Here is a 20,968-nt window from a genome sequence, read left to right on the forward strand (position 1 = left end):
GCAGTGTGCTGGTGTCCGAGCAGCAGCAGCAGCAGCAGCAGCAGCAGCACCTTTAATTCAAGGCTGTATCATTTATTTATCTATGATATCCTTGCAGGAGACAAATCAATAAAGCATCAAACTGCTATATGTATACTGTATTACTGTGTGTATACTGCCAGTGAGTAGCGGGTGATTTGCATGTTGTTGTCTAGGCATGAGGTATAGACTGGATGAATAAATCACAATTGGGCACAACCTGTGTGTTTTCCCTGATTCGGTATTCAGGGAGGATCCAGAGGTAACTAATTCAGGGGAGACATCTGTTTGGTGGGCAATACACCAGGAATATTCCACCTGGAATAGCATCCATAAACAGAGCCCCCCCTCTCTCGCGCTCTGCCCACACCAGCAGTAAAACACACGGAGCAGAGAGCAGAGCTGATGGTGAGGATGCAGGTTATATGCATGTAATGATGTTATATATGCATGATATGATGGTTTTAACACCACTTATGTGAGGTTTTAAATAACAAATGAGCTTCCAAGAATCATCGACATATGGAAGCATCAGGAAATTCTGTTAGCGAGGACGGATACACTTCAGGTTGTTTTTGTTTTTCGTTTTTTATAGTATATTCCTCTGTTAGCTGGAGGTTTAAAGCCACATTCAAAATTTTCGTCCACTTGGGGGCAGAAAAAAATCTGTAAACGCAAAACTGACAATCTCCACCATGAATTTAATCTAGTTTTTAATCTGTTGATAACAGGTTTGATTCTCCAATCAGCAAACCTTCACAGTAACAGATTACTTCTGTTAAAAGTAGAGGAGTTACTGTTGAAGTTACTGCGAATAAAAGTAACTCGTTACTCCATGAAAGGATATAAAGAGTTGACTTTGACGTCTCCTACCTCCTCGATTTTGCTCATATAGCCGCATTAGAGTAGCGGTGCTCAGTGTTTCAACCATTAGACAGAGAAACATGTTGGAACGTAGCACTTTTTGACAGAAATGGATTTATGAAATAACAAGAAGCCAAAACCATCTACTAACATGTAGACAGTGATGGAGCGTCTAAGAAAAAGAAAGTAATGCTTCTTTGAGCGTGCTAATGCTAAAAACAGCCGGCCGATGCGATGTCCTGATGGTTGTTCCATCGCATCTGACTGGATATAAAAGGTTACTGATATGTTCAAACAAAATGCAGAACAAGTTCTTTTGTGCTGTTTCCAGTGACGTCCGGTATACAGACTGTGGCCTCAACCCCCTGTGGCCCTGTTTACACGACGACGTTTATAACAGCAAAGCTTTTAAAAATTACCTCCATTTCCACTGAAACAGCAGAAAAGTTCATTTTCATGTAGTTTTCACTTGAAAACGTTGTCGCGCATCGACAAACATCAAGTAATTCAAACAGCCGTAACCACGCTGCAGATTGCGATGCAGTGCAGCTGTGCTGCTCGGCGTTGCTGCGTTGCGATCTTTTTATTAGAGAAGAGAGCAGGCAGCCCCACTCAGCACGGAAGACGACCGATTGTTTAATTCTGTTATTTTCAGCCCAATCAATGCGTTCACTTCAAAGCGATGGGAAACGCCTGCATCCAAAGTAGATTGATCAGTTCTAATACAAGTCATTAACATACAAGTTGTTAACAAGTGAGGCCTCTGTACTGTAGCTCGGAATAAAGAGGGCCATCGATAAAGCCAATTTAAGACTTTTAATGTCTTAAAACCTTGAGTGTGCGCTCCTCCACTCCGGAACAGGATCAACCACCGTTAAACTGTCTTCTGTCTTTCCCTTCTTGCACTTTGTTTTTTTCCCATCTATGTGTGTGTGTGTGTGTGTGTGTGTGTGTGTGTGTGTGTGCTCGGTTCACTCACTCAACCTCAGCCACTTAGCTTGAAGCCTGTACTACGGCATGAGACCACTGGTATGCTTTACTGATGATAAATTTATAAGCCAAACTGAGGGGAAAGTATTAAACAACCTCGCGAATAGCCGGGGCTCGCTTTAACCGCAGCGGCGTATCTTTTTCATCAACAAAAATAACTCTTCAAAGGCAGTAAAAGCATGCTTAGAAAGTAAAAGGCCATTTTAGCCAACGAGGAGCGGCGGCGGCGGCGGCGGGGCAGGGGGAGGAGGGAGTGCGGGGCAAAGCGGGGCAGTACTTCCCGTTCACCTCCCACCCTCCGCCTTCCACCCTCCTCCTGCTTCACCATCCCCATCCTCTGGTCGCACCACCAGCAAACCCCGACGCGTCTCACTTTTCTTTCTTTCTTTTTTTTTTTTTTTAAAGAAAAGAAAAAATAAATCAAGGCTTTGAAAAACATACAGCGTCTTTAATAATTCAAGCAATGGTGGGTTTGAATAGCCTCTTTAGCGTAGAAATATACAGTCTCCTGATACAGGATCAGTCCCTCAGGGGGGCTCCCTCACAGTCTTGCCCTTTCTTAACTGCGATCCGGGGCTGCTGCTTAAGATGCAACAACCTGCCTGATTACATTAGACAGAAAGACAGAATGTACACAGAATTGTGCAGGGTGTACTGGATGTTTGGAAAATATATATTTTTAATGGGCGCATGTGTAAAAGAGAAAGAAAAAAAAAGCGGGAAAGCGGTCTGGACTTGTATAACACCGGGCGAATCCACGAATCAAGCGCAAAGTTTTGCAGTGGAGCAATTATTGCAGTTGACTAGCATCTTTACTGGGGTTACGGACCAACACAGGATTGTAAATATTTAACTATCTTTGCACCCAACGCACATTCATATTTCATCAGGTTTCTTGCAGTTTATTCTCAAAGCAAAGTGTTGGACTGCATAATTTTTTCAGTTTAGCATTTTTTTTCCCAACCTATTACTTCCATAAATACAGGAATTTGAGTTATAGCTCCTCAGAGGGCTAATTTAAGAGGGGGAGAGGAAAAAAAGCATGCATTAATTAATACAACCTAGATGGAAAGGAAAGAAATCCCAAAGTAAAGTGAGCTGTTGGCAGATATCAAGGATGATTTTCACCTTCAAAGGAAATGGAGATGGATTTGAGAGGATGCGGCGGTTTAATCAATACTGTTGACTCTTGAGGTTGGCAGGTACGGTCGGTTCTTTCAGCACAAGCATTTCCATCATTCAGGAAGAGAGCGAGAGAGCGAGAAAAAACTACAACGAGGGAAATCAACTCCCAACTTTTCCCGTAGCCCCGTCGTCCATCACTCTGAAGTGTTTAATGGTGCTTAATTTCACGTTTCTCGGACTTTGGTGCTGCTGTCTGGCCTCCTGGCCGGCTTCGGTGTGGCGTGATGCTCCTAAACCTTTTGTTGCACACTTTCCATTTATGTGTCTGTCCATTCTCACGTCCGATGTGTGGAATAATGAAATAAATATTGAACTCGTAAATATTTTAGTGCATTCTAGGAGTAAAGTGGAAGTGTTTTTCTGACAGACCTTGCCTGCACCCCCCCCCCCCCCCTTCCCCCTCCCCCCTCCCTTCCTCCCACCACCGGCATCACCACCTCCACCACTCTCTGTTTCTCCTCACAAATGTATTGTGTGCAGCGGGCTCGGCTCGATCCATCACCGGGGCGTCTGGCGGGAGAAAAAGCACTTTCCCAGGGTGGGTGTGTTTTTTAGTTCTGCCAGCGCTGCTGTTTCAGCGGGGCACCCGGGAGACCTCGCTGATGGACACTCTGGTCATCACTGGCAGGGAGCTCTGGGACTCTCTCCACCTACCTTCCTCCCCCTCCCTGCGCCTCCACCTCAGCCTGTCTCCACTCACCTCCTGTTTTCACCACACCCTGCAGTGTGTTTACCTTCTCTCTTCACCCGCAGCCACGACTATTGCACCTGCCGGAGACCCCACGCCCCCTCCACCCCCCCTCCACCCCACTCCACCCCACTCCACCTACCCACCTTTTTTGCAAAGTGGCCCCGGCCTTCTGAGACCAAGCCACACTCTTGTTGGGGAGGCTCGGGCACCTCGGCAGGGCGTCGGGAGATTTTACCACAAACAGACCATCAGCATTTCATGAGAGATAGAATAGAATAGAATAGAATAGAATAGAACAGAATAGAATAGAATAGAATAGAATAGAATAGAATAGAAAGAGACTGTCAGAATGCGTAATTGTACTTACATGGCTCATCACAGAATAAAGTGAATAGCAGTTAAACTATCAATATGCTAGAGTTAAATAAGTAACAATAAGTGTTAATACATTACAGGGCTGAGTGCAGCAGTGAACGGCGAAAGCAACAGAAGTAAGACATTAACAGAAAAACACAATAAACAAGGGGGTTTACAGATTAATAAATCTACATTATTGGACTGTGTTGTTGGATTTAGAAATGTATTCTCTGTCTGCTGAACTGGATCTTTCTCATCAGTTTAGCTTGTCTCGATTTGTTTGCACTTTGCTCACGTTTTAAGAAGGGACAAATGTACTCGTGAGAGAATTTTGGCATTTTTTATCATCTCAGGTCATTCAAATATCTATTAAATGTATGAAAACAGTCCACATTTCTTTATTTCATAAACTGTTTGATCGTGACTCCTGGCATCATCTGAGGTTTTACAGATAGAATATCTGAAGTCCTGGACGTCCACGGACCAGGCTGCCGTGTGGATGAACTCTGTGACCTCTAGGGGTCATAGAGCAGGAGGGAAAAGGCTCGTTACCATACAGGTTAGTTTTGCCCTGCTGAAGATGTGCTGTTGCAATAGTAATTCTGAGAGATGAGATCCAAGATGCCAAGAAATATCAGGATTTGGAGGAAGTGTGTGTGGTCAGAGAGGAAATGAGTCTAATGTGGTGGAAGAGGTGATGTTAGGTCTTCCTTGTGTGAGTTGTCAGAGTTTGTTGGGTTTTTTCAGTCACATGCATCCAAAGATAACCAGACCATACCTTTGGAGGAACATAAAGAGTATTTCTGTAATCATGACAACAAAACAAATCTCCACTCTTCAACAGAGTGAAACGATGAGTTTGTCCAACAAAGTGTGAATTCGGGAGTGTTTGTCATTTTCTGTGTGTTTGGGTGTTTAAATGATAGTTTGTTTCTGTAAAGTAAAAGTTTGTTTTCATCAAGCCTAACATGAAGGGGGTGAGCTCAGCCTGAGGATTCCTTTCAGGAGCAATTCTCAGCGGTAAAGCCAGGATAGACGTGCAGGGTATCTCTCACGGTGTCTCCCGCTCAGCCTCGTTTTGCATCACAACCAGGCTAAAAGCCCGGGAAAGAGAAACGGAGGGAAAGAAAGAGGCCTTCGTGCATGCGTGTGCTCAGAACAATTATGTAGAAATAAATCTATTCAAATTGAAGTCTGCTCCAGTTTTACTCTGACAAACTGAGATTTGATTTCCAAAATGCTCACTCGTCTCTTCTACACAAAGAAGCCAGCGGGGAGAGGGTGCAATCGCTGGAGAGAAGTGGGCTGGAAGGCAAATCTAGGTGATGCGTATGTTCTTAGAGTGCCCCTGGGTCTTCCATGGGTAGGTAGGATCTGACAAAAGAGATCTGTACAGCAAAAAAATCCTCCACTCTGCTTGAGCATGGGAAATTAAGCCCAGATAAAGATTCTCTCTTAACCATACTCCCTTCTCTCTTTTCATCCCGCTCCTCTCTTCCCTCCCCCTCCCTTTGCAGTGGCAGAAGAAATTACCCATTGTACCATTAGATAAACCCAAACAGCCCTCTCCATAAGACCTCCGGTTCCTCGCGCAGTCCCAGCTTGGCGTCCCTCGGGTGTTTGTTCAAAAGGAAAACTCTGCAGTGCCTCCGGGGGATGTTTAACTCATTGCAGTGGCAAGTATTTAGAGAAAACTCAACAAGTTTGAGGCTGTCAAAGCTTGAATCCAACTGTCAGGCAGAATTATGTCTTGGAGGCGTCTGATGTGAGGTAATGACCAATTGCATCATTTTGACAAACCCACCATCGATGAGAACTAGGGCAGACGGCGACTGCTTCTGCACAAGTGTTTCATTTGAATTTGAAACACAGCTAAGTGCATTAAATGATGCTGATTAACTAAGATTATGGCTGCAGCAGGGATGTGATTTCTGTTTTGATACGGAGCATGAATTGAGGCAGAGCAAACAGTTTTTTGAGTGGCTGATGAATAATTGAAAGTCAGCAGAGGGTACATCAATAGATTGGTAATGAGGCATATTTGTGTGAAATTCCTAATTCTCCAACTCTGTCACTCTTCAAGCCATCTGAAGCATCCTTCCTCGCCTCGGATGTAACGGCTGCTGCAGCCCAGCGCGATTGTTCCCGCTTGCTTTATTAGAAATTACCGCCACGTTTTCACCACTTTAAAACAAACACTAATTACAATACTTAACCATCACTTCCAAAATGATTATCATAATATAATCCCTTTTCATGTTTTAATATTTCTCATTAGAATATAATAATGTCATGAGAATACATCTTCCTGAATAAATTACTGCCGCCAGCCTTGCCCTGAAATCGACTGCAGATGCTTTCTAAAAGCTCGCCCCTGAAACCTGACCCGCACCGCTCTCATCCTGTCATTTATTTCATTCACTGTTATTTATATATTACCAGAAGCAATTCAATCAGCCTGAAATGCTGAATACATTGAGGAATGTAAAAAGAGAGGATTTCTTTTCATAGCTGTGGGGTCTGTCACTGTGAAGATAAAGTTGCTCCTTTTTATTTGTTCATTTTTTTTTTACGTAACAGCATTAAAGGTTGTCTGCCTCTTCTCGTGCCAGTGTGCTGTGCTGGTTGTAGCCCAAACACCTGCCAGGGTTCACCTTCAGAGCGTTTAGCCCATTTCTTGAAGTGAAAATTACAAATTAACTGCATCAACTGCTGTTTCTGATCACAATGTTGTATTAAGCGTTGGGGGCATGAGGGCTCCGAGGCCTGAGCCCAGAGGTCAGAGGTCAGTGAAAGCTCAACAGCCTCTTTGCTAAAACAGACAGAAACAGTCCCAGTTGTTCAGATTTCTGTAAAACATGTTAAATTACATTATGATGTCTTTAAAAATCATTCTTCTTACTTCAGAAAAATTCCATAATGCAGGTAGGGCTTCTTTAGTGTCCCAAAGTGGGCTGAGTTTGACCGCAGACCTGTAAGCTGCTCTGAACCAGACCCGGGATGGTTCCAGCCCGAACCCTCACCACAGCACAACGGAAAACACATGTCCCTGCTGCTGCGCGCCAAAAATCCAAAAAATCTAAACTGGATGGACCTGACACACACACACACACACACACACACACACACACACACACACACACACACACACACACACACACATTTCAAGTCATTTTATGTCTTTAATTCCAGGAGAGCTGCTCACACTTACATTTTCCATAACACAAGTTTTTTAACAATCATACTTGAGTTATTTTTCATCCCACAACACATGCAAAAGAGTATGTATTAGATAATAATAATAATAATAATTAATAATAATAATAATAATAATAATGATGATAATGATAATAATAATGATAATAACAATAGTAATAGTAATAATAATAATAATAATAATGATAATAATAACAATAATGTGGAACCGTTCTTCAACTTCACAGTGTAAAAACGATTCATACTGAAAGATTATCAATAATTTTTGGTCCAGACATGAAGCTATAAAACTTGTAATTGTCTAATGGTCGCAGCACCAGCCAAACTGAACCACATTTTAATGCCATGGATTTTTTTTTAATTTTTTTTTTTTTAAGCTGTGTGACTTTATCTAAAGATGACAAACAGTTTTCCAGCACGATTACACTGCATCGTCGCGTTCTTTAAACATCAGCTCTGTAAATACTGTTCTATGTGGCATTTGTGTCACTTTAAAATTATGATGTATTGATACAAATTAAAACAGTAATTTTTCGATTTTATTGTTGCTGCTGTTGTAGCTGTCATCCATTTTTCCACTTTTGGTTGTATTTTTGTTCCTTTCAGTATATATTTTTCTTGTTTAAGTATTTTTTAACCTTTATTCTAACTAATTCTATAATAATATGTCCTTTATGTTAAATTATATTCTGTAACAGTTTCATCTAAACCTGTTGGATATGGTTTCAGTATATTAATCTTCTTGGTTTTGTGTCTAATTTAAGAGCAGTACACAGAAAACATTTCCCATCCTGCATGCTTGCGTTTCAGCTGCAGTCCTTCCAAAAGTGAGCCTCTGGTGCCCTCTATCTTCCTGTTGAAGTACTGTTTTTAAAGGAAAAACCTTTGAAAATGTCCCTCAATTGAACAACAGATATGAGTTCCACCACTGTTTATTTGCTAACTTTTTTGTTTTCCATTGACTTTTCCTGTTTTCTTCTTATCATTTAAGATATACTCAGTGAAATCTGCGGCAGCCGTGAGACTGAATGAGACGCTGATCTTCCCACAGAGACGTTTTCATGTATAAAGTTGTCTGTTTGTGATGCTGAATTCACTTTGGAAAAAAGAAAGAAGGAAAAAAAAAGTTGACAAAAACAGCACCCAGCTTTGATTTTTTTTATTTATTTTTTATTTACAACCCTGTCTACAGGTCACTCTCTTTTGGTGTAAAACTGTTCCTTTTGTTCTGCCTTTTTTCCAGCACAGTTGTGGCATGTTGCGTCCACCCGGAGCACCGTTGACCTTCCGCGAGGCAGCCGAGCTAGTTAAAGAAGTCCATTTTCAAGGCTGCTCCTGCTCATATCAAAACTCCATTATAGATTTTACCTCCAGGGGAACCCAGGGCTCACAAGGTCCTTGGCAATTTTACCTGAGGAAGAAGCTAAAAGGATTTGAATCTCCCAGGATGGGTGAGGAGGGAGGAGGAGGGGAAGGGTGTGAGGACGGGAGAGAGAAGGGTGGGATGCACACCCCAGGACCCGAGCCCCCTAATCTTCCTCTTGCCAAACAGCGAGCGAAGAGGGGTGAGAGAGAGGGAGAGGGAGAGAGAGAGAGGGGGGGGGGGGCAAAAAAGATGGAGATTTGGAGATGGTTCAGTGGCACTGAACATCAGGGCCTGCAGAAGTGGTTGGAAGAGGCAGGGGAAGGAAAACAAGAGGTGGAAGAAGAAGAGCTGAGCTATTGTTCAGAGGGGAAGAGTAGCCAGGGGAGAGTCTGCTTTCCCAGCTTCCAATGCATTTAACATATATATGAAAGAACAACAGCTCTCTCTCTCTGCCTCTGCCTCTCTCTCCCCCGCTCTCCCCCCATCCTCACACCATTCCTAACTATGTGTACTAACAAGACAGATGGAGGCCAAAGATGCAGACAGATCACATCAGGACATCTGTCACTTCATGGCAACAGCCTCCTTAATAAGTGACAAGGCTTCCTCACCCTGTGGGCACAGGATGGAGGAGGAGCGTGTGTGTGTGTGTGTGTGTGTGTGTGTGTGTGTCTCCGAGCGGTGGCTGTGCGAAGCAGCCGTCAAAGTCATGCGGTGACCCCCACCCCCTCCACCACCACCACCACCACCACCTCCTCCTCCTCCTTTCCCCTCTTCTTTTGTTGTTGTTGTTTTTTGTTTTTGTTTTATTTTTTGTAAACAAACTGGAACCAAACGCAGCTGATCGCAGTGCAGCAGCGCCCCTGATCAGGAGCAGACATCAACAGAGCTGGGGCGATGCTCACATCCACAGTAATTAAGTGGACTTGGCTGGAACGAGGGGTTTCATCACCGATTGTTTTCAAAATAACCTTCATTTGCACAGAAGCAGAGGAGGAATGGGGGGAGGGGGGCGGCGGCCATGGGAGAGAAAAATGCCCCACAGAAATAATTAAAGTGTAATTGCTGCTCATCAGCTGTGCAAGTGCTCACAAAGTGCTGTCGCTGAAGATCTTGCCCTGTTTTTCCACAGGAGACCCCCCAGCCCTACTCCACCCCCACCCTCAAAGAGGAAAAAAGAAGAAGAGGAAAAAAAACACAGCACATTGGAGCTCGGACCGGAAACCACCGGGAGGAATCTAACGCTCCCAAACTCCTAATGACTCCCTTCCTCCAGCAGGAAAAGAAGCTGGCCTATTATCCTCAATAAACACCTGCGTGCCTTAAAATGCAGCCGTCTGCCAAGGACAGAGCGGGGAAACCCCCACAATGCCAGGCGGGTCGTTAGGCCAGTCACTCGGCCTCCTCTGCCCGTGTGTCACGAGCTCGTAGGGCCTCGGGTCCGCCGAGGAGCTCTGGGAGCCAGCATCGTGTTCGCCGTCTGTCCACGGCATGTGTGACCATTTTCCCCAAAATATGTCCCCGAAAGACCAAAAGATGGCGGCCGGGGGGGGGGGGGCAGAGATCACAGGGCGGGGACGACAGGGGAGACGACGTGCATGCTGAGTGTCCGTGACGAGCGCCGAGGCCACAACTTGATCCCGAAGGAAGTAACGAAGGAGAGCGAGTGGGCCGCCTGGCGGCAGAGCTTAACGAAGCCTCGGTGTCAGGGCGGCTCACAGTCAGCAACACACACTCCATGGGGGGCTGTGTGTGTGTACTTATTTAGTGTGTCTTTACAGCACTCACACAGCCCATTTTGTCAGTGTTTGGCCCATCAGGTCCACGTCTGAACATAAGAACAGGTGGGATTTGAACTACCAACCCTGAAGATCAATCAACTTCACCTCAGTTCATCAAGAAAACTGTTCAAGAGCGACTGGTCACAGAACTTTATCACATAAAGTTCCATTTTAAAATAGTTTATTTATTTGTCTTCTAGTTTATCTATTTACGTTATTTTACAATTTAACTTCAATTCAGGGTTTTTTCCACATTAAGCCACAATTCTTTTGCAAACGTAATGATTTTCCTCATATTATTTCCAGGTTTTATCACATTTTCAGGCATTTGAACTTCAGGGTTTATTCCTGTTGTTCCCATTCTGTTTTTTTTAAAAAAAAAATCACTTTTGGCATTCATTTGAAACATTTTGAAATGTGTTATTAATTATTTTGTATAAAGCGTCATGTCAGTTTTCCACTTTCTCGTCAAATTATCTTTTTGTCAATGATATTATTTATCAATTCAAGTTCGGGTTTGACTAAATAAACCGATAAAGCTGGAAAAGTAAAGCTTATTTATAACTGTTTCAACTGAGTTTGCTGCTGCCACCTAAACATGAAATTTATACAGACATTGAAGGTACGTTCTGCCAAAAGTTTTTTTTTAAGTATTTTTCTTTAAGTATTTTTTTTTTTTTTTTTTTTTTTTGTCCCTCAGAAATGATTATCTTTCAAAGGGAAGCCAGTGCAAAAACTTTCCGCGTCTGAAATGGAATTAAAACAGTTTTGATTGATTTATATTGTTTTCAATTCCAACACATCACCTTACATACAGTATGTGGAAATAATCAGACTTCAAGTGTCCTCCTCTGAGTCTGGTTCTACAGAAAGTCTCCTCTGAGTCTGGTTCTACAGAAAGTCTCCTCTGAGTCTGGTTCTACAGAAAGTCTCCTCTGAGTCTGGTTCTAGAAAGTCTCCTCTGAGTCTGGTTCTACAGAAAGTCTCCTCTGAGTCTGGTTCTACAGAAAGTCTCCTCTGAGTCTGGTTCTACAGAAAGTCTTCTCTGAGTCTGGTTCTACAGAAAGTCTCCTCTGAGTCTGGTTCTAGAAAGTCTCCTCTGAGTCTGGTTCTACAGAAAGTCTCCTCTGAGTCTGGTTCTAGAAAGTCTCCTCTGAGTCTGGTTCTACAGAAAGTCTCCTCTGAGTCTGGTTCTACAGAAAGTCTCCTCTGAGTCTGGTTCTACAGGAACTCTCCTCTGAGTCTGGTTCTGCAGAAAGTCTCCTCTGAGTCTGGTTCTACATTTTACTTCCTGCTAAAGCAATTTTTTTCTTCTTCTTTCTTTTTCACGATCTATTTGCTGATGTGGAATCTTTTTTTTTTTTTTTTTCGTCTATAAAAGTGACTTGAAGTGACTGTGTTGTATTTGGCGATATAGAAAGGGAATGAAATTGAATTGCATTGAAAATGGAGTAAGAACCATTGTCCAGATACTCTGAATTGTTTATGGCCCTTGTAAAAAAAAGACACTCTAAGTGTTTAGTGATTTAATTTGGCTTACAGGCCTTACAGTGTATGAAAACAGTTTGAATCAGTGGACGCAGGCCAGAGTTGATGAAATGCATTATGGTCATCTGTCTTTCCCAGGAAAACGAGAATTATTAATGACAACTTATTTCCACTAGAGGGCAGTACTGTATAGCAATGAGGTCTGAGAGTCAATGTTTTCAAGGCCCAGTGCAGAATCTGTTTAAAAGCAATCATTACTATGAGGAATAGTCGCATTTTTTAGCATCTCTGTGGAAGAAATGTAGGTTGTGTGATAACTGAATACAAATATAAAAAACCTCAAGAGGACCGACATCCTAATGACAATAATGTAAATAATAATGTAGACTAGAGCATAACAAAGTGAATTCATTGTAATTTACCTTTACCACCCACACTAAAACAAATCGAAAACACAGCATTAATGCAGCTTGAATATGAAATATCCTGTTGTCTTGTAATGTTTAGTCAGTATTGCTCAACTGAAAGTATGCAGGAAGTTCTGAGTAGTTGTGTAGTCATGAAGCTGTGAGCTGAGGAAGCCTTATCCCAGGGCTTTTAGATGCATCATGTTCTGGACTTTAACATTTATTCATGAGGGTGAATCGCTGTTGAGCTGTAAATACTGTGTTTCAGGCTCAACTCCACTCTTTTTTAATATATATATATATTTGTGTATTGGTCACCTGTTGTTCTGAACTGCCTTGTATGGTTAGCACACTTATCTCTCAGCAAGACGTTTGAAGGTGTGAGTATGGGCTGCAGTTTTGTGGGTGGTGTTTGCATGTTCTGCCTGTGTAATAAGTACAAGAATGTTTGTGTCACTTCAGTCTGTTTTCACTCTCTCACCATTCTGCCCCTCATAGTACAAATATTCCTTGTTGCGTTTTGAACTTAAATACCTTTTAGTGCTGAGGTTTTTCTCCACAAACATGTATTTGAGGATAATTTATCATTCCAGATTGCGATCTGATGTAACTTCACTGTCTCTGCTTGTTTTGTGTGGTTTGTTAGTGCTTTGCATGAATTACATGAGGAGGAGGGGAAATGCCACCAGACTGATATAGACCACGATGATATAAAACAATTACAAAGTGTGTTTTTGGTGCAATGGCAGTGTGAAGTTCTTGATGTAATGATTACGGTAATAGCCACATGCTATCGTAAAACTACTAGTAGGAGCTAACTTCCAACATGTATAATAGTAGTAATAATGAACATATAATAATTCCTTTATTTGCACATTTTAAAAACTGATTTACAAAGTGCTGTGCAGAAAGAAAAAAATTGCATAAAAGACAATAAGAAAATGTACACAAAATGCTGGGGTAAAAACATAGGTCACAAGAATAAACCATGAACAGGCGCGTCAAATAACTAAAGGACTAACACAGTTGGCTGACTGGTCCTGCTTAACTGGCTAGAGTTAAAAACAAGGAGAAGGATTTATGCAGTTGTGATGCACAAGATGAAGCTGGTTTCCAGGTATACTGACAATGGAATGCATCTATTCCCAAAAAAAAAAAAAAAAATACTTCAGTGTGTTTTAAAATGGTGGTCGGAAGCAACATCTGATTTTTCTTTTTTCCATAAATATATATTTTAGCATAGTCTAGCAGCCAGTGCGTGGAAACATTCATGCATGCCACATTGCTTGCTGCTGTCATGTTTAGGCATCAAAACTACACCAAAATTAAAGAAAGCATTGTGGTTTGCACTCAAATAAAACATCACACTGGATACAAAAAGAGGTTTAGTGGAGCGACAGAGCAGATTCACATCTGTTAGTATGAGCCAGGGTCAAGGTGGGGAACAGAACATATATTCAACACACTGGTTCAGTTCTCTCTCCAGGTCTGCTTTAACTGCTCTCATTCTGTTCATGAGGCTGCCACCAGTCCCCCCCCCCCCCCCCCCCCCCTTTTTTTTGGAGCAATTTTGGAAACTTATTCAGATTTTTTTTAGCAAAATTAATTGAAACTTGCTTATATTATCTCATTCCAGCATAAAACTAATAAATGGACCCGTTTGGAATAAACCCAATAAAATAACCTGACAGTCTGAGAGCTGTGGTGTGATTTATAATAACTACAAATATCTGCAATTTTGTGAAATGCTACTTCAATACTAATAGAGCACAATCCATTTTTGTTTTTAATACTGAGTATATTCAAACTATGGAAGCAACGCGGTCTCCAGAAGCAGCAAGAAGCAGCAACTATATCTGAGCAGTAGTCATAAATACTTGATTTAAAAAAAGGGAAAGGTTCTCTGAAAGAACTAGAGGTGATGTAAACAGTATTTTTTCTGGGAAAGCCAGGTGCTACAATAGTTTTGACCACATGTAAAAACACAGAGCTAAGATGGATAACATAAATAAATTGGGAGAGCCACAATTGTTTTAATGTTAAACTGACACATATATAAATGGCATCAGTGCTTTCAAAAAATGACTGGTCAAAATACACTGTAGGTGAAGTTTTCACTGGATTGAATCTTAAGGAAGGAAAATGTTACTTTCAAAGGCAGTTAAATTCTCTTATTTACAACAGATATCAAAATATTTTGCGACAGTGAATTGAGATGGAAACATGAGTCCAAGTCATAACAGAAAATAATAACAATCATGACACTATTTCTGGTTCAGTAGTGTTACTGCTCCTTTCCACTCTACACTAACAGCCATACTCTCTACTCTAAGAGTAGAGTAACGGAGCGCAAATCCCACATGGATCGGCTCCTTTCTGAGATAAATGAGATGAAAAGAGGAGTCAAAATATGACTCAAATGAGTATGAGATGTTTTCATTTCTCTTGAAAGTTTTAAGAGTTTCTAATCCGACAGATCCAGAACCTGGTATAGTTCCATTGATTCCAAATATACGTTTATTGTTTGTTTTTCCATTTTCATTTTAGAAAACTTTCACATTTACAGAGCAGTGTTTTGAAGTTGGTTTCTGTTCACACCGAAACGCCTAAAACACTGAAAACGATGCACTTTTCCTGTATGGCCACTAGTGGGTGCTGTTGACTGTTTCTTTAACGAAACCACAGGTGCGTAGAGAACAATTTGCTACAAACATTAAGAATGGGAGTTCAGAGACATTGGCATGGACAGACGACCAGGAGTGGTTATTGAATTCTAAAACCACCAAGTCCAGGAGAATCCAGACTGGGAGTCATGACACTCTGGAGGAACACACTTTTCTAACAGTCCTTCTACTGAGCATGTGCAAAACAGTTATTTTCGCATAACGTGGCGCTCATGACCAGTGGCATCCACCGTCTGCACGGAGACGGAGCCTGAGTGTTTTCGAAAGGTTGCGTGTTCCCCTATTTCCAGGACGAAGGAGTTGAAGCATTTTCAAAAGGTCCATCTCAGGAGCCGTTTTCAAACCACCGGACGTTTAGGCCTCTCTTCCACTCTCAATGTATTCTCACCCAATTCCGATTCCTTGTTCTGATGTGGCACAGAGCAGATCTGCTGTTGGATTCAGATGTTTTGAGATCGCTTGTCAGTGCGCATGTTATTTCATAAGTGGAAATAACATGACAACGCAGTGGCAGGCAGTGCAAGGGATTATGGGATGTTATTTCCCGGAACATTTCCTCTATGTTTACTGGAACTATACCCATTGGTTTTGTGTTTCTTATTGATTGATCGCCGTTGGTATTACCCTGCTCAGTGCAGGTTATGTGAGAAGTGATCAACAACAACAGTCTGTGTTCATGTTACTAAAGCCCGAATTCTCACTTCCTATATGAAAGCTCAGTGATTCATTCTTAGCATGCCCAGCCAGAACTACAATGTGCACAAAGTGCAGTTATGGTGCTTTGCCTCTGACGACATCCGCCACTTCAGCATCAAATATCCCATCATCCATTGCGTCGTAGTTTGCGTTTGTTTCTGAAGTAGCCTGATGTTTGCAAACACTACAAGTACATAGTAAGCGTAAGTGTAATTGGAAGAATCAGATATGGATCACTTGATCAAATACTTGTAACCACAAGGTCAAAAAAATCAGACTGAGGCAGCAAATCTGGTCCGTCAAGACTTGCAGTGCAAACGCAGCCTTAGTCTGCGTGTAGATTTAGGCTTACTCTCAAGAGTACCTGCAGAAGTATGTAGTTCATGCAATTCTGCTTAAACAAAATAAATAATGTGTTGTTCCTGGATCGTCTGTGATCTGTTACACCACTTATTTCTAATGGTGTGCTGAATACGCTTTCTTTACATTTGCTTACATGGTCTTGTTACCGTCCATCGGTCAGACACTTACACCCGTTGGCAAAAGAGACACTAGCTTCCTGATTGATACTCTCCTTGACTTCGATGGGGAGTGAGTCAAAGAGGTGATCCTCCACCATCAGGCAGCTCCTGCGGAGGAGAGAGCACTGGCCGAGCTGAGCCGGGAGGCGATCCAGACAGTTTCCCTTCATTTCCAGGTGTGTGAGCTGCGACAGCTGGCCGATCTTCTCGGGAATGGAGGAAATGCAGTTGTGACCGAGACATAGTGTCCTCAGTTTGGTGCATTTGAACAGTTGCTTCGGGACCACCTCCACTTTGTTGCCCGTGATTGCGAAATGCTGGAGGTTCTGCAGAAAGCCCACCTCCAGCGGTATCACCGCTATAGAGTTATGGCTGACGTCCAGGTACCTCAGCTTCAGGAGGGTGAATAAGGGGGAAGGGAGAGACTCCAACTTGTTGTGTGAGAGATAGAGCGACTCCAGGTTTTTGACGTGGCTGATCGACAGGGGAATAGTGATGATCTTATTGTGCCAGAGCTTGAGGCACGTCAGTCTTTTGAGGTGCTGGAAGCTGATGATCTCCTCGATGGTACGGATGTTATTAGATTTCAGATCGAGTTCCTGAAGGTTGTTCAAGCTGAAGATGGCGTGAGGGATTCGCTCCAGCTCACAGTTATGAAGCTCCAGTTCTGCGAGGTTCATCATTTTCTTCAGGGTGTTCAGCACTAAGAGTTTTGTCCCGTCGTTGTGAATCACCAGCTTGAGCAGATGCGGGGACAGATCCGTGATGTTGGTTGGGATCTTTGTGAGGTTGCTTTTCAGATGCAGGACTTTTAAGTGCCTCAGATCTCGGAGAGACTCGAGTCCTATCAGTTTGTTGTTCTCAGAGTTAAGGTTGCCCACCAAGTACAGTTCCCTCAATGTTTTCAGCAAGTACACCCAACTAGGAATCTCAGCGACGTCTGTGAACTTGACATGAAGGCACCGGAGATGATCTCGGAGGAAAATAAAAGCGGTCTGCTCAACTTTTGCCGGGCAGTGGTAGAAGTGCAGCTCCTGGAGGTTTATCATTTGGGAGATTTTAGCTGTAATCCTTGCCTCTGGGATTAATTCTAATTTCAAGATTTCCAAGTCAGTGAGGTCAAACACGGCATCTGGCACTCCCGACAGCATGAAAAGGTGGAGTTCCAACTTATCCTGAGGATTGCGCGTTACGTGCTGCCGCAACTTCTCGAAGGTCCACTCGTGGTTGAGGCTGATCTCCCTGAGTTTGTTCTCACTCACCTCGGAGAGAAAAACTCCAAAACGCTTTGAGTACAGCTGGTCATACTGATCGACCATGTGGAGGAGGAATGCAAAGTCATTCTTGACATCGGGAATGTCGCTGAAGCTGCTCTCCTCTCTGACCTTCTCAAAGGAATACTCCTTCAGCGGCCTCCGAAAAAGCCAGAACAGAGTGTATATACAAATGACTCCGTATACGCAGATGAGAGCAATATAACTGACGAGGAGCTTCTTCAACATGAACGCCATGTTGTGTGTACACTGGAACTTAGCATAACCCGTCAGATGCTTTATTTCAGGCTCACAGACATGGTCGAAATCTATCGAGGCCACAAAGGTCATGGTGTAACACAGGATCAGTATAAACTTCACCGTTTTGATAACCGTCTGAATGGCATAAAGTCTGTAAATCAAATCACTGTCTTCAACGTGGGCACGGAATTTCCTGACTTTTTCAAACAGGGCCTTGGCCTGCTCACCGTCTTTCTTGTCCAGAATAGTCATGGCGGGAACTTCGCTCACGAGCTTCTCGGCTGAAAAGGTGACCCCAGATTTAGTCAGCATGGGGGCGGACTGGTTGGGACTGCCCTCCTCGCTGCTTGTGGACAGGTGCTTCTGGAGAGAGGAGGCCCCGGCCAGCCTCTGCTTGTTTTCCTCCGAGTCCTCGCACGCCGTCTCAGACAGCGCTTTAGTAGTCCACGGTGATTCGAAACATTTTCCCAGAATGGAAACAAAATGTTCTACTTTAGAGCTTGTCTTTGGGTATTTGAACCAGAAGTTGCTACTGACCATTAGTACAATTGTGTGAATTAGAGCGAGGTACGGGAAATATTTGGAATACCACGGAAGGGCAACGTGATAGCACATCTGGTTAACAAAAACATACTGCTGGAAGTCCAGCTTGGTCCTGACCCCTGTGGGCTGCGGCTGCCCCAAACTCGCCGACTGTGCGAAGTGAATTGCTGTGGCGATGCTTTCAGGAGGCCGTTTAGCCATCAGAGGAGCAGCTTGCTCTCCGATGGCACTCTCTTTGTTCCACAAGCCGTTAGTGGGCTCTGGTGGTTGTGGCTCCAGGAGGCCTTCTGTCCCCTCTGGAGTTTGCTCCAGGATGGGAAGACAGACCACTTGATCCTTAGTTAGCTGCATGGTGCCGGAAAAGATGGCCAACATCAGCATGACAATCCCGAGGTAATCCATGAAGACATCCCACCATGGCTTCAGTATCCGGTATGTCGGCTGGATGTCATTCAGGGAGGCGACTTCCGTGAGGGTGAACATTCCTGCAACACAGAATGAGAAGTGATCACACGCTTGTTTCAGTAAAATAATAACAATGTTTGATTGTAATTGCACCAATATTCTGAGTCTTTTTCCACAAAACAGGGACTGTGTAAAGTCTTGATGAAAACGGACAAAAAAATAACCTTGATATTGCTAAGTTGCTGCTAAACAAGGACAAACAAGGCAGCTATATGTAGCCCAAAGCTATTTCTGCCCCCAAGGTATGCTGTACCAGCCCTTCTTAACTTGAGACGGAATTTGTCCTTGACTGGACATTATGCGGTACACACAGTTAACCTCACATGCAGGTTTTTGGACTGTGGGAGTAAACTGGAGTACTCAGAGGAAACCTACAAACGCACAGGGAGATCATGCAAACTCCACACAGAAAGGCCCCGGGCTGGCATTTCAATGCATGACTTCGTCACAGTGGGGCAAGAAGGTATATTGTCCACAGATTATTTTTACACGGTATAGTGAGGAAAGTCTTACTCGTGTATAGGTGAGCATGCTTTTATATGCACAGTATAAATACATATTTAAATTTGATCAATTTGACTTCAAGATCAAGTATACTGGGTTGATTGAAAAAAATAAGGAATCATTATACAGATTATATGGAATTATTATATATGAAATTACTGTCTTTCATTTTTAACATTGTGAATATGTCCAAAACAAGAATAACTAAAATTCATTATTTTTATTGTATGTTGTTAATCATATCATATAGTGTAAGAGTACAGTTGAAATAATATTAATCTCTAAAAAAGCAGAGTAATTATCACGAAATAATTAGGCTATATGGAGGTCTTAAAAATTATCAAAAAATGCAAAATGTCTAAAATATTACAAATATCTTATTACAGAATTTAGTTGAGTATAGATGTGGACATTTGGAGCACATCCAGGGCTGCAGGTGATTACAGTTTGGACTTCTCAGTGTGAGACGGTCCTCTGTGTCCTCGTGCTGCAGGCCAGGGCCACATTTCACAGATATAACAGGCCATGTGAGACTGTTATGGATTTAGCAGAGGGGGGGCAGCCGCTGATCTAGGACACAGCGCAGGACATGAGGTGTCCATGCAACGTGCAACACAAACACTGCAATCTGCACACCCCCTGCAAGCTTGAATCATCTGTCACATCTCTCTCTGTGTGTGTGTGTGTGTGTGTGTGTGTGTGTGTGTGTGTGTGTGTGTGTGTGTGTGTGTGTGTGTGTGTGTGTGTGTGTGTGTTGCACCCTGTTACTCCATGGGGGGTCAACAGAGTTCACATCACATGACCCACAAGCCTCAACACACTCTAATGTTGACTGTAAACACTGTATACAGAATGTCAGTACAATCTGATCAGTCTCTCAAGTAGGACAAATAAAAACATGTCAAGTGAGATAAATGGGGACTTTTTTAAACTGAGTGTGTTGGAAGGCATGAATTTGAGTGTTTCCAGTGTGGCTGCAGAGCAGGCTGAGACCGGCTCCAGCAGCACGCCTGCATGCGCAGAGGGAGGGCTGATGTCCGGGGAGGCAGCCTCCGAACACTTCGCTATAAATACATTAAATAATAATAATAAATCCTGCGATGCAAGCAGAGACAGTGCAGCAGCGATGCCATGAACCTGGGCGAGGCTAACAAAGCGGATACACACCTCCGGGGAGCGCAGGCTGGGCTCCGGTCCGGTTCGGTGGGTGCCGGCGGCACCGAGCTGCTCCGCGCCCCGCTACACGCCGCGCTCCGCCGCGGCGACGCAACCCTCCATTGTCCGCTCTCCTTCGGCCGTGAGCGGCCTGCTGCTGGCGGGGCGAGCAAAGCGGCTTAGCGGCTACCCCCGCTCCGCCTCAGATGGTCGGGTCCTCCGCCGCTCTCCGTGGCCGCGCAGCCGGCACCAGCGGCCGGGGAGGGAGGGAGGGCTGCAGCCGGGGCTGGACGCGAGCTCGTCACGCCTTCACCGGCTCCGATCCCCGGTGTGTCACCGTGCGTCTGCACCGGGGGGGCGCGGGGGAGGGGGGAGGAGGGAGGGAGGGAGGGAGGGGAGGGGGAGGGGTGCGCACAGATGTGGCACAGCGGTTGTTTGTGCACATCGGGATGTTTGTGGCAGAAAGATGACCTCCTGGAGTTAGGGACCGACGACAAAGAGCAAACTGCGCCAAACGCGTCAA

General features: G+C 43.7%; 1 protein-coding gene across 1 annotated transcript; it reads right to left on the reverse strand.

Annotated features, from left to right (window-relative positions):
* Positions 1 to 13,248: 13,248 nt before the first annotated feature.
* lrrc8db (leucine rich repeat containing 8 VRAC subunit Db) lies at positions 13,249 to 20,739 on the reverse strand. The gene is made up of 2 exons (XM_030083391.1): positions 20,458 to 20,739; positions 13,249 to 18,806 (listed from the first exon to the last, which is right to left on the reverse strand). The coding sequence occupies exon 2, from the start codon at positions 18,802 to 18,804 to the stop codon at positions 16,249 to 16,251; it is 2,556 nt and encodes an 851-aa protein (XP_029939251.1). The 5' UTR covers positions 18,805 to 18,806; positions 20,458 to 20,739; the 3' UTR covers positions 13,249 to 16,248.
* Positions 20,740 to 20,968: the final 229 nt, after the last annotated feature.

Source organism: Salarias fasciatus, chromosome 23 (assembly GCF_902148845.1).
Source record: "Salarias fasciatus chromosome 23, fSalaFa1.1, whole genome shotgun sequence".
Classification (NCBI taxonomy): domain Eukaryota; kingdom Metazoa; phylum Chordata; class Actinopteri; order Blenniiformes; family Blenniidae; genus Salarias; species Salarias fasciatus.

What these genes read in the sequence shown, in the direction of transcription:
- lrrc8db (XM_030083391.1), bottom strand. Translation starts at nt 18,804, where the DNA reads ATGTTCACCCTCACGGAAGTCGCCTCCCTGAATGACATCCAGCCGACA.